Consider the following 12296-nt stretch of genomic DNA (forward strand, 5'->3'; position numbering starts at 1 on the left):
CACGACCATCTCCCCACAGATATGGCAACATACAATTTCCCTTACCAAAAAGGCCTTACATTGCGTTACCTTGTTTGAAACGTACTATAAGCTCTTAACACACTGGTACCTCATCCCCACTAGGCTTAATAAAATGTATGGATCTACTTCACCTCTATGCTGGCGTAACTACGGGAAGATAGGGGACACTTTACATATACGGTGGGAATGCCCTACTTTAACACCCTTATGGAATACCTGCTTTTGGACATTATCCGGCTTGGGTATAACACTCCCCAAAACCCCCTCAAATGCTCTCCTCCACATTGGTACTCATGTTTTACCCAAACACCAAGCATATCTATGTATATATTTACTAACGGCTACTAAAGCAGCAATAGCCAAATTTTGGAAAAGTACGACTCCCCCAGGTTGGCCCACCATACTAAATTCAATGGCGTACATCTACAATATGTAAAAAAGTATATTCTATACCTTAAGCAACTTAGACTTATTTGAACTAATATGGGCAGACTGGAATATGCGCTATGACACTACCTGGTCCCCTAACGTCACAACAGATGCTTGACATATAACTTTGGCCTGACAACTCTTATAGTGAGGTTCCCTCCCAGCTTCTGCCACCCCATCCTTCCTTCCTCCTCCCTTTTTTTCCTGTACAATATGCACAAATATAAATAATTATCTGTTTGCTTATGTTGAATTCTTATACATCTGATACGTAGGGGCCTGCGAGCTCCATATACTTTTGTTCATTTTTTATTTTTGTACATGATGGTAATTTGCACCAATAAAAAATGTAAAACTTAAAAAAAAAAAAAAACATTTATGCAAAGAAAAATATAGAGTATAATGTCCCTGTAAGAAGATGTTTGAATATTGCTGGACGGGAATCACCAATATTTCCAATATGAACTGTCTATACTTACAGACAAACGGAGTGAAATAAATAAGAAAATTACTTTTAAAGACATAATGGAAGATGACAGCAACATAATTTCAGCATTATGACAACCTTTGCTAAAAATCAAACTCAAGCTACACAATACTTAAGCAACAGACACATTGTGACGATTTTCAAATTCTACAGCAATTACGTTGCAGGGGAGTTATAATAGCAAAAGTATTCTTTGTCTGTTACTATAACATGTGGCTGGTTGCAATGTATGCACTAAAACATTTTTATCTGTAGATCTCCTGACCTTGTGTACAAATCTTCCAGCAGTCAAAAACAGAATGTTTTCAATGAAAAATAAATGATAATCCTTGGTGTAATACTGAATTTTAACAAGAATGGTTTCCATAATCAGCACATTCTCACAATTAATCTATTTTTAAAAAAAAAAGTACGATATATTACTTGTCGTCTACTAGTAATCACTGTTACATAATATAGAGAAAAAATACTTATTATAGTCAGCCAAGAGTAAAACTTATGTACTAATAAACTATGATTAAAAAAGATGGAATAATTGAATCTTTATCAGTAAATGAATATTGTTAGCTCACTTAATTAATTTATGATATTACAGCATATGCACTTAATAAAGGTTATCGATATCATCTCTGTCACTTTATATTAGTCCTGGAATTATCTTTTCCAACTGACAAATTACATTTTTATTACAAGAAATCCCTTGGTTTCACAGAGTGTTTCCCTTTGTTGCTTGGGGTTAATGGCAGATGTCCATACAAGTGCTCTTTTGAGAATTCTAATAGCTAGAATAAGGTTATATTCTCATCAAACAACAGGTTTAACAAGACAACAGAATAATAATATAGCATTCTTAATGTATAATGAAGAAATAAGGAAGTTTTATGTTGTGGGAAGTGTGATTCTTAAAAAAGAGCCATGAACACATACAGTATATTCAGACCATGACATAAAAGTACCAAATAAGAATCAGAAAAAAATTCCAGTGAGAGTTTTCAAATAAAGCATATTTGTTTAATCAGCGTAGTACAATTGTAATCTCTCTAGAGCAGGGCTGTGCTCCAGTAGTATTTGTTAAAGGGACAGGAAACCTCAAAAATGTATTTAATCATCTGGATAGAACATACGACTTTAAACAATTTTCACTCACTTATATTATCAAATATGATTCATTCTCTTGTTATCCTTTTCTGAAGGAACAGCATTGCATTACTGGCCTCTAGATGAACACATCTTGTTAGCCAATCACAAATGTATGCAGCGACCAATCATCAGCTAGGTCCCACTAGTGTAGGATATGTGAGTATTAATTTTCAACAATGGATGCCAAAAGAACAAAGAACATTTGAAAATAGAAGTGATTTTAAAAGTGCCTTAAAATTACATGCTCTATCTGATTCTTGCAACTTTCATTTTGACTTTCATTTTGACTTTCCTATCCCTTTAAGTCTGTTTTATGTATCTTTATTTTTTTAGTACTATGAATCAGTGTCACTGACCTAGATTCAATAAATCTCGGAGAAATCCAAAAAGAAAATGTGTTGTAACTGAAAGTTGCAAGATTAAAGTATTTTTAAGGATTATCTCACTAACTTCCAGACAGCACAGTTAGAACATCATTCAAAAGAATAAATAAAATAAACATATAGTTCATTAAAGGGACAGTCTAGTCAAAATTAAACTTTCGTGAATCAGATAGGGCATGTAATTTTAAACAACTTTCCCTTTTACTTTTATCAAATTTGCTATGGTCTTCAGGTATTCTTTGTTGAAAGCTAAACCTAGGTAGGCTCATATGCTAATTTCTAAGTCCTTGAAGGCCACCTCTTATCTGAATGCATTTGACAGTTTTTCACAGCTAAAGCGCGATAGTTGATGTGTGCCATATAGATAACATTGTGCTCATGCCCGCGTAATTACTTGTGAGAGGGCACTGATTGGATAGAATTCAAAGGAATCCAAAAAGTGATCCTTGATGGTGAACAGTGAAAAACCTTTATTGGCGTGCAAAAAAAAATATCACACAATGTCAAAAACATGCAGGTATAGCTCATCCTACGCGTTTCATACCGACAGGCACTTCGGCAGGGATAATTGGAAACTCCCTTTTTACTCTTAAATAGCACATCATATTAACACATTATTATCAAAAAACAAAAGTGATTGTTGAAATGTAAGTGCATAGGTAAAACAAGGTGTCTGAAAAAAAGCGATTGTGCTAAATACTAGTAACTCTGTTGCAAATACAGATTAACTTACAAATGGACAGAACTAATTTAAATGAAAACATTGTAAATATGAATATATATAGATCTCCCAGATGAAAAAATAAATGTGTATCATAACAGCAAATAAGGCAACGCCACATATAAAAAGTATAAAATAAATGTGCATATTAAGTATATTATATACAGTATCCCACAAAAGTGAGTACACCCCTCACATTTTTGTAAACATTTAATTATATCTTTTCATGTGACAACACTGAAGAAATGACACTTTGCTAAAATTTTAAGCAGTGAGTCTACAGCCTGTATAACAGTGTAAATTTGCTGTCCCCTCAAAATAACTCAACACACAGCCATTAATGTCTAAACCTTTGGCAACAAAAGTAAGTACACCCCTAAGTGAAAATGTCCAAATTGGGTCCAAAGTCTCAATATTTTTTGTGGCCACCATTATTTTCCAGCACTGCCTTAACCCTCTTGGTCATGGAGTTTCACAGGTTGCCACCGGAGTCCTCTTCCACTCCTCCATGACAACATCACGGAGCTGGTGGATGTTAGAGACCTTGCACTTTTCCACCTTATGTTTGAGGATGCCCCACAGATGCTCAATAGGGCTTAGGTCTGGAGACATGCTTGGCAAGTCCATCACCTTTACCCTCAGCATCTTTAGCAAGGCAGTGGTCGTCTTGGAGGTGTGTTTGGGGTAGTAATCATGTTGGAATACTGCCCTGCAGCCCAGTCTCCGAAGGGAGGGGATCATCCTCTCCTTTAGTATGTCACACTACATGTTGGCATTCATGGTTCCTTTAATGAACTGTAGCTCCCCAGTGCCGGCAGCACTCATGCAGGCCCAGACCATGACACTTCCACCACGATGCTTGACTGTAGGCAAGACACACTTGTCTTTGTACTCCTGACCTGGTTGCCGCCCCACACGCTTGACACCATCTAAACAAAATAAGTTTATCTTGTTCACATCAGACCACAGAACATGGTTCCATTAATCCATGGTTCCATTAAGCAAAGCTGCATCCCGGTGGATTCCGAAAACGGCAGGGTGGTGAAAGGATCCACCAAAGTGAATTCTTTCACTACCCTGCAATTTTCGGAATTCACCTGAATGCAGTGTAGGCAAATGAAGCCTTAAAAAAACCACGCAACCGCCAGCATGAAATAACTAAAAAACACGTAACCGCCTGCAAAAAATACAAAAAAAAAAAAAACTAACCGCCCACACTAAGTACTAAGAAAAAAAAAACTAACCGCACGCACTAAGTATAAAATAAATAAATAAAACTAACTGCCCGCACGCAGTATTAAAAAAATAATAACCACCCACACAAAGTATTAAGAAAAAAATAAACATAACCGCCCGTACTAAGTATTAACAAAAAAAAACCTAACCCTTAAATGGCTAAACTCCCACAACAGAAACTACCTAACCCTTACACCGCCAAACCCCCACAACACCAACTAAAAAAATTACAATATTAACCCCTAAACCACCAAACCCTACAACGCCAACTAATTATACTATTAACCCCTAAACCGACAAACCCCCACATCGCAATAAACCTAATTAACCTATTAACCTTTAAACTGCGAACCTTTCACATCGCAATAAACCAAATTAACCTATTAACTCCCAGACCGCCAACCCCCAACAATGCAAATAACTAATTTAATTAGTAAGCCTCCTAACCTGACACCCCCTAAATTAACCCAATTACTACTAAACTACGATTAAAATAAAAAATCCTAACATTAAATTACAAAAAATAAAAAAGTCTAACATTACAGAAAAAAAATAAACAAAATTATCAAAAATAAAAAAATTAAACCTAATCCCTATGAAAATACTAAATCCCCCCCAACTGTAAAAACTCCCCACCCACCAAACCCTCAAAATAAAAAAACCTAACACTAAAAAAACCTAAACTACTAATTGGGCATTGCCCCTAAAAGGGCATTCAGCTATTTTACTGCCTATTAAATCTCTTATCTTAAAAAATAAAAATAAAAAAAAAAATCCTAAAACTAAGCCCCAAATAGGTATTTACTGTTTCTGAAGTGTGGCAGAGAAGGTCTTCTTCCAGGCGCGGCTCCATCATCTTCTGTCTTCATCCGGAGCGGAAGTGGCGTGAAGCAGAGGTGTGGAGCTGGCTTCCCCGATGCACGGATCCTCAGCGGCAGTCCTCAGCGGCGGTTCTCATTGGCGGTCCTCAGCGGTGGTCTTCATCGGCGGCGGTCCTCAGTGGAGTTGAGACTCCTCTTCATGTGATCGTCCTTCGCACACTAAAGATTGAATGCAAGGTACCCCATTTTTATTGGGGTACCTTGCATTGCTATTGTCTGAACATTTTAAATCAGCCAATAGCATGAGAGCTAATGAAATTTTATTGACTGATTTGAACAGCCAATAGGATATCCGTAGCTCTAATCCTATTGGCTGATTTCAAAATTTCAGTTAATAGGAATGCAAGGTACCCCAAATTGATTGCAGTACCTTCCATTCAATTTTTAGTGTACGCCGGAGATCAGATGAAGAGGAGCCTCTGCGCCGCTGAGGATCGCCACCACTAAAGACCGCTGCTGAGAACTGCTGCTGAGAACCGCCGCTCCGGATCCGTGCATCGGGGAAGACCGTTCCGCGCTGCCTTCGCACAGGATGAAGATAGAAGATGATGGAGCCGCCTGGAAGAAGACCTTTTCTGCCGGACTTCAGGAACGGTGAGTACCTATTTGGGGCTTAGTTTTAGGATTTTTTTTTTTTTTTTTAAGATTAGGGATTTAATGGGCTGTAAAAGAGCTGATTGCCCTTTTAAGGGCAGCAAAAGAGCTGAATGCCCTTTTAAGTGCAATGCCCATACAAATGCCCCTTTAGGAGCAATGGGTAGTTTAGTTTATTATAGTGTTAAGTTTTTTTTTTATTTTGGGGGGTCTGGTTGGGTGGGGTATTAACTGTTAGGCGGTAATTTGTAATTTTTTAAAGTAAAAGAGCTGTTTAACTTAGGGACATGCCCTACAAAAGTCCCTTTTAAGGGCTATTGGTAGTTTAGTATTAGATTAGGGGGTGTTTTTATTTTGGGGGGGATTTTTTATTTTTATAGGGGTATTAGGTTAGGTTTACATTTTTATTTTGGATAGCTTTGTTTATTTTTTTCTGTAATTTTACATTTTTTATTTTTAGTAAAATTAGCTTGGGGTTTTTTATTTGTTAAACATAGACTGCCCTTTGTGCAGGCTTATCGCCTAGTATCTTCATATTTACAATGTTTTCATTTAAATTTCTTCTGCCCATTTGTAAGTTAATCTGTATTTGCAACAGAGTTACCAGTATTTAGCACAATCAATGTTTTTCAGACACCTTGTTTGTCCTATGCACTTACATTTCAACAATCACTTTTGTTTTTTGATAATAATGGGTTAATATGATGTGCTATTTAAGAGTGAAAATGGAGTTTCCAATTATCCCTGACGAAGTGCCTATTGGCATGAAACGCGTAAGATGAGCTATACCTGCATGTTTTTGACCTTGTGTGATATGTCTTTTGCACCAAAAAATAGACTTAAGTGACCAGCGCCAAAAAATATATTACTACAAACTCCAACTAGAAAAAATAGGTTACCCTCAAAGACCTACAGGACTAATCAATACAAAATACAAAGCACTAGGGAGCGCTGAAACCAGCTTAAGAGTAAGGATTATAGAATATATATAATAATAAAACACCTAACCTGATACTAATATGATACTACTATAATAGGCAATATGTATAATACATGTAAATATAAATTGTGAATTATGAATTATGTGTGAAAAAAATCTTTTCAAAATTGGAAAAAAAATATATATGAAAAAAATTCTATGTGAAAAAATTAAATTCTATAGAAGATGCCAGCAACAAATACTAGAATTGCATATCTATATATAAAAAACTTTATTACAATATAGGTCGACCTATTCAAGACATAAAATAATAAATCCCAAAATTAAGAAAAAAAGAAAATTAGTATAAAAAACTCCTTAAACCAAAAGTTCATGCATAAGAAACAGTTCCCAGGAGTGGACGATTTTTCGGCTTGTTACTATGTGGACCCACGCTCATACAAGGATGCTGTTCTGTGTATAGTTGTAAGAGGAGCGTTCCCAGGACAAAAGAGGCAGTCGCAGCCAATGATGGTATTTTCCCTACGGACAAGGAATCCTCTTAGTAAATGTCACACAGCAAATAGCAGGGGAAGTTACATCCGTACTTACATAATAATAAGCAGCAACCAGCCTCCAAACTTGAACCAACGATCTGTGGACACACCTTCCAATAGTAACCAATGGCCACTGGAAACAGAAAAGCTTTAACAGGGAAAAGCAATTAGATATACTAGGCTAGAAACCCAGTGAATTTTTTGCAGCTTTCTTTTACAGGATATGCATTCTCGCTCCCAAGGCCTGTTTATAATGGCCAATACTGCACAAAAAACACCTAGCAGAGGGTTATTCAGCCACAAGATATCTGCACAAATAAAATACTCCAAAGGTGTAGGAGTTAGTTTAAAATAGAGCAAATAGAGCAACTAGAGCAACTAGTTTCAAAAGTGAGCTTGAAAAAGATATTACATTTTGAAACTCCACAGATCGTTGGTTCAAGTTTGGAGGCTGGTTGCTGCTTATTATTATGTAAGTACGGATGTAACTTCCCCTGCTATTTGCTGTGTGACATTTACTAAGAGGATTCCTTGTCCGTAGGGAAAATACCATCATTGGCTGCGACTGCCTCTTTTGTCCTGGGAACGCTCCTCTTACAACTATACACAGAACAGCATCCTTGTATGAGCGTGGGTCCACATAGTAACAATCCGAAAAATCGTCCACTCCTGGGAACTGTTTCTTATGCATGAACTTTTGGTTTAAGGAGTTTTTTATACTAATTTTCTTTTTTTCTTAATTTTGGGATTTATTATTGTATGTCTTGAATAGGTCGACCTATATTGTAATAAAGTTTTTTATATATAGATATGCAATTCTAGTATTTGTTGCTGGCATCTTCTATAGAATTGAATTTTTTCACATAGAATTTTTTTCATATATAATTTTTTCCAATTTTGAAAAGATTTTTTTCACACATAATTCATCATTCACAATTTATATTTACATGTATTATACATATTGCCTATTATAGTAGTATCATATTAGTATCAGGTTAGGTGTTTTATTATTATATATATTCTATAATCCTTACTCTTAAGCTGGTTTCAGCGCTCCCTAGTGCTTTGTATTTTGTATTGATATGTCTTTTGCACGGAAATAAAGGTTTTTCACTGTTCACCATCAAGGACCGCTTTTTGGATTCCTCTGCAATTTTCCTTTTGAGAAGTTTGGGAGGCTTCTTTGATCCGCAGCCGTAACTAGGTCCTCTATGCGGGGTTTCCTGTTTGGTCACATGACCTTACCCGAGTCACACAACTTCACAGAGTGAAGCGCCATACTATGGGAGCCTTACCGGCAACTGACGTCTACTACATATACCGTGGAACTCGGTACTACAGCCTAAGGTATAAGGAATCCCAATCTGAGATGTACTGTAACTTTTCAAGGGTCAATGTTTAAGGTACTGATACCACACAATGCTATTTTGCTACACAGTTACGGAACTATAAGTTGAAACGTTATACAATTTTGTTATACTTGCTGCTCACCTCATACAGCGCAACCCTGAGTCTGTATATTACTGCAGTGATTCTAAACACAATGTTTGCAACCTACAGCCTGTAAGTTTACAGTTAGGCTGTGTTGGCTTACTGCTAGCAGTAATTCATGGTCTCGTGTTGGTTGGCTAAAATGCAGTCTGTCAAAAGAACTCAGATAAGGGGCAGTCTGCAGAGGCTTAGATACAGGGTAATCACAGAGGTAAAATGTATATTAATATAACTGAGTTGGTTATACAAAACTGGGGAATGAGTAATAAAGGGATTATCTATCTTTTTAAAAAAAAAAAAAAACTGGAGTAGAATGTCCCTGTAAATACAAACTGCCTATATGTTCATATGCAACTGTTTTTAGTTTAAATTGAAGCATAAAGAGTGATATCATGAAACTTCACAAGCTTTGATATAGTGAGGTAAAATGGCAAGAAGGAAGGAAACAGACATTTTTGTGAGATTTTAATACTTGCAAGACAGCATAAACCCGTCCACCTAGCGCCCTTTTCTACTTCCTTGCATGCATGCAGTTTTTTTACATTCTATAACAAAAAGACAATATGAACCTTAATGTCTCTGACACATACAGTATCCCACAAAAGTGAGTACACCCCTCACATTTTTGTAAATATTTTATTATATCTTTTCATGTGACAACACTGAAGAAATTACACTTTGCTACAATGTAAAGTAGTGATTGTACAGCCTGTATAACAGTGTAAATTTGCTGTCCCCTCAAAATAACTCAACGAAGCCATTAATGTCTAAACCATTGGCAACAAAAGTGAGTACACCCCTAAGTGAAAATGTCCAAATTGGGCCCAAAGTGTCAATATTTTGTGTGGCCACCATTATTTTCCAGCACTGCCTTAACCCTCTTGGGCATGGAGTTCATCAGAGCTTCACAGGTTGCCACTGGAGTCCCTTCCACTCCTCCATGACAACATCACGGAGCTGGTGGATGTTAGGTCTGGAGACATGCTTTGCCAGTCCATCACCTTTACCCTCAGCTTCTTTAGCAAGGCAGTGGTCATCTTGGAGGTGTGTTTGGGGTAGTTATCATGTTGGAATACTACCCTGTGGCCCAGTCTCCGAAGGGAGGGGATCATGCTCTGCTTTAGTATGTCACAGTACATGTTGGCATTCATGGTTCCCTCAATGAACTGTAGCTCCCTAGTGCTGGCAGCACTCATGCAGGCCCAGACCATGACACTCCCACCATGATGCTTGACTGTAGGCAAGACACACTTGTCTTTGTACTCCTGACCTGGTTGCCGCCATATACGCTTGACACTATCTGAACCAAATAAGTTTATCTTGGTCTCATTGGACCACAGGACATGGTTCCAGTAATCCATGTCCTTAGTCTGTTTGTCTTCAGCAAACTGTTTGCGGGCTTTCTTGTGCATCATCTTTAGAAGAGGCTTCCTTCTGGAACGACAGCCATGCAGACCAATTTGATGCAGTGTGCAGCGTATGGTCTGAGCACTCACAGGCTGACCCCCCCACCCCTTCAATCTCTTCAGGAAATGCTGGCAGGTCGACCATGGCGAGGTCTGTTCTGAGTGGAACCTGTCCTGTGAAACCGCTCTATGGTCTTGCCCACCGTGCTGCAGCTCAGTTTCAGGGTCTTGGAAATTTTCTTATAGCCTAGGTCATCTTTATGTAAAGTAACAATTCTTTTTTTCAAATCCTCAGAGAGTTCTTTGCCATGAGGTGCCATGTTGAACTTCCAGTGACCAGTATGAGAGAGGGTAAGAGCGATAACACCAAATTTAACACACCTGCTCCCCATTCACAACTGAGACATTGTAACACTTACAAGTCACATGACACCGGAGAGGGAAAATGGGTAATTAGGCCCAATTTGGACATTTCCACTTAGGGGTGTACTCACTTTTGCTGCCAACAGTTTAGACATTAATGGCTGTGTGTTGCGTTATTTTGAGGGGACAGCAAAGATACACTGTTATAGAGGCTGTACACTCACTACTTTACATTGTAGCAAAGTGTCATATCTTCAGTGTTGTCACATGTAAAGATATAATAAAATATTTACAAAAATGTGAGGGGTGTACTCACTTTTGTGGTTTTTATTTGACAGTAATATTTTTTTTTCTTTTCATTTTCTTCAAGAAAACAAAATAAACATATAAAAAAAGTAAATTGAAGTGCATTCAAAACAAAATATATATAATATATTCATATATATAATAATATATATAATATAATCACTGGTCAATGTTTCTCTAAAGAAATTGCATTATTTTATATTACCTTCAGTGAATTGTGTCAGTTTGTATTTTTTCTATATTGATAAAATGTAAACGAAATACTGTTTATAGGATAAGGCTTTATCAAAAACAATATTACACTTGGTAATATATATACACACACATATACAGTATACAACAGAAGTGAGTACATCCCAGTGCAATATCACTTAAATGTCAAATGATTCAAAATTGTATAACCTAACAGTAACAGCATTACCTGTACTTCTAAGTTTTACAGTAGGGTATTTGCTCTTATGTAAAATTAAAAACTAACAGTTTAGATTTACTATATTAAAAATACCGGCCCCAAAGCAGGAAATCAATGCAACAAAAGTCAGTGCACCTTCCATTACTGAGATTCAAATCTTTTATTGATTTCAATACTTTGCATGTCCACCTTTATTTTTGATGACAGGCTCAATCCTCCTTGGCATGGGGGAAACCAGTGTCATACACATTTCTGGAGAGATGTTCTGCCCTTCTTTAGAGATATTTTTTTTCAGCTGCTCTTTGCTGGAGGGGTTGTGTTTCTTTATCATTCTCTTTAAAATACCCCAAAGGTATTCTACTGGATTCAAGTCAGGTGACATATTTGGCCAGGTCATAGTTTTCACTTGTTTCTCCTTTAAAAACTCCTTTGTAATTTTGGCAGTGTGCTTTGGATTGTTATCATGCTGGAATATTCGTCCTCTGCCAAACTTCAGGATACTGGAAGTTATCTTGTCAGCCAGTATTTTTGTATATCCCAGGCATTCATTGTGCCATCTATAAATGTCATCTCCCCAACACCTTTTGCAGTCAGATATCCCCATATCGACACACTCCCACCTCCATGATTCACTATTGGGACTATGGATTCACTGTAATAATCCTGACCAGGTTCACACCAAACATGCTGCACCTCATCTGAGCCGAAAAATTGTATCTTGATCTTGGCCATTTTACCAAATAATGTGCTCCCAGTATTCATCAGGCTTTTCATGTTGTTTAGCAAAGTTTAATCTAGCAGTTCTGTGCCGAAGAGCAAGCAAGGGATTTTTCCTTGGATGCTGTCCATAGAAGTTGACATTATGCAATGTCCTTAGCACTGTCTAAGCTGTCACAGAAACTCAATATTCTATTGATAATCCTGGAACCAAATCTGAAGCACTTGCCTGT

The 12296-nt window shown here is 37.2% G+C and overlaps 1 protein-coding gene across 7 annotated transcripts in view; it reads right to left on the reverse strand.

The window, feature by feature from the left end:
- The window catches only part of NOL4 (nucleolar protein 4), a 665641-nt gene that overhangs the window by 383283 nt on the left and 270062 nt on the right, over positions 1-12296 (reverse strand). For 2 of the 7 annotated variants that reach the window (XM_053715013.1, XM_053715009.1), the window contains exons 3-4: positions 8942-8957; positions 3118-3159 (exon numbers count right to left, since the gene is read on the reverse strand). The exons of the other annotated variants lie outside the window; for them this stretch is intronic. In XM_053715013.1, coding sequence (XP_053570988.1) covers positions 3118-3159; positions 8942-8957 — 58 coding nt within the window. The remainder of the gene's footprint in view (positions 1-3117; positions 3160-8941; positions 8958-12296) is intronic. 7 annotated transcript variants of the gene reach the window in all.

This window comes from Bombina bombina, chromosome 5 (genome assembly GCF_027579735.1).
Source record: "Bombina bombina isolate aBomBom1 chromosome 5, aBomBom1.pri, whole genome shotgun sequence".
Lineage (NCBI taxonomy): Eukaryota > Metazoa > Chordata > Amphibia > Anura > Bombinatoridae > Bombina > Bombina bombina.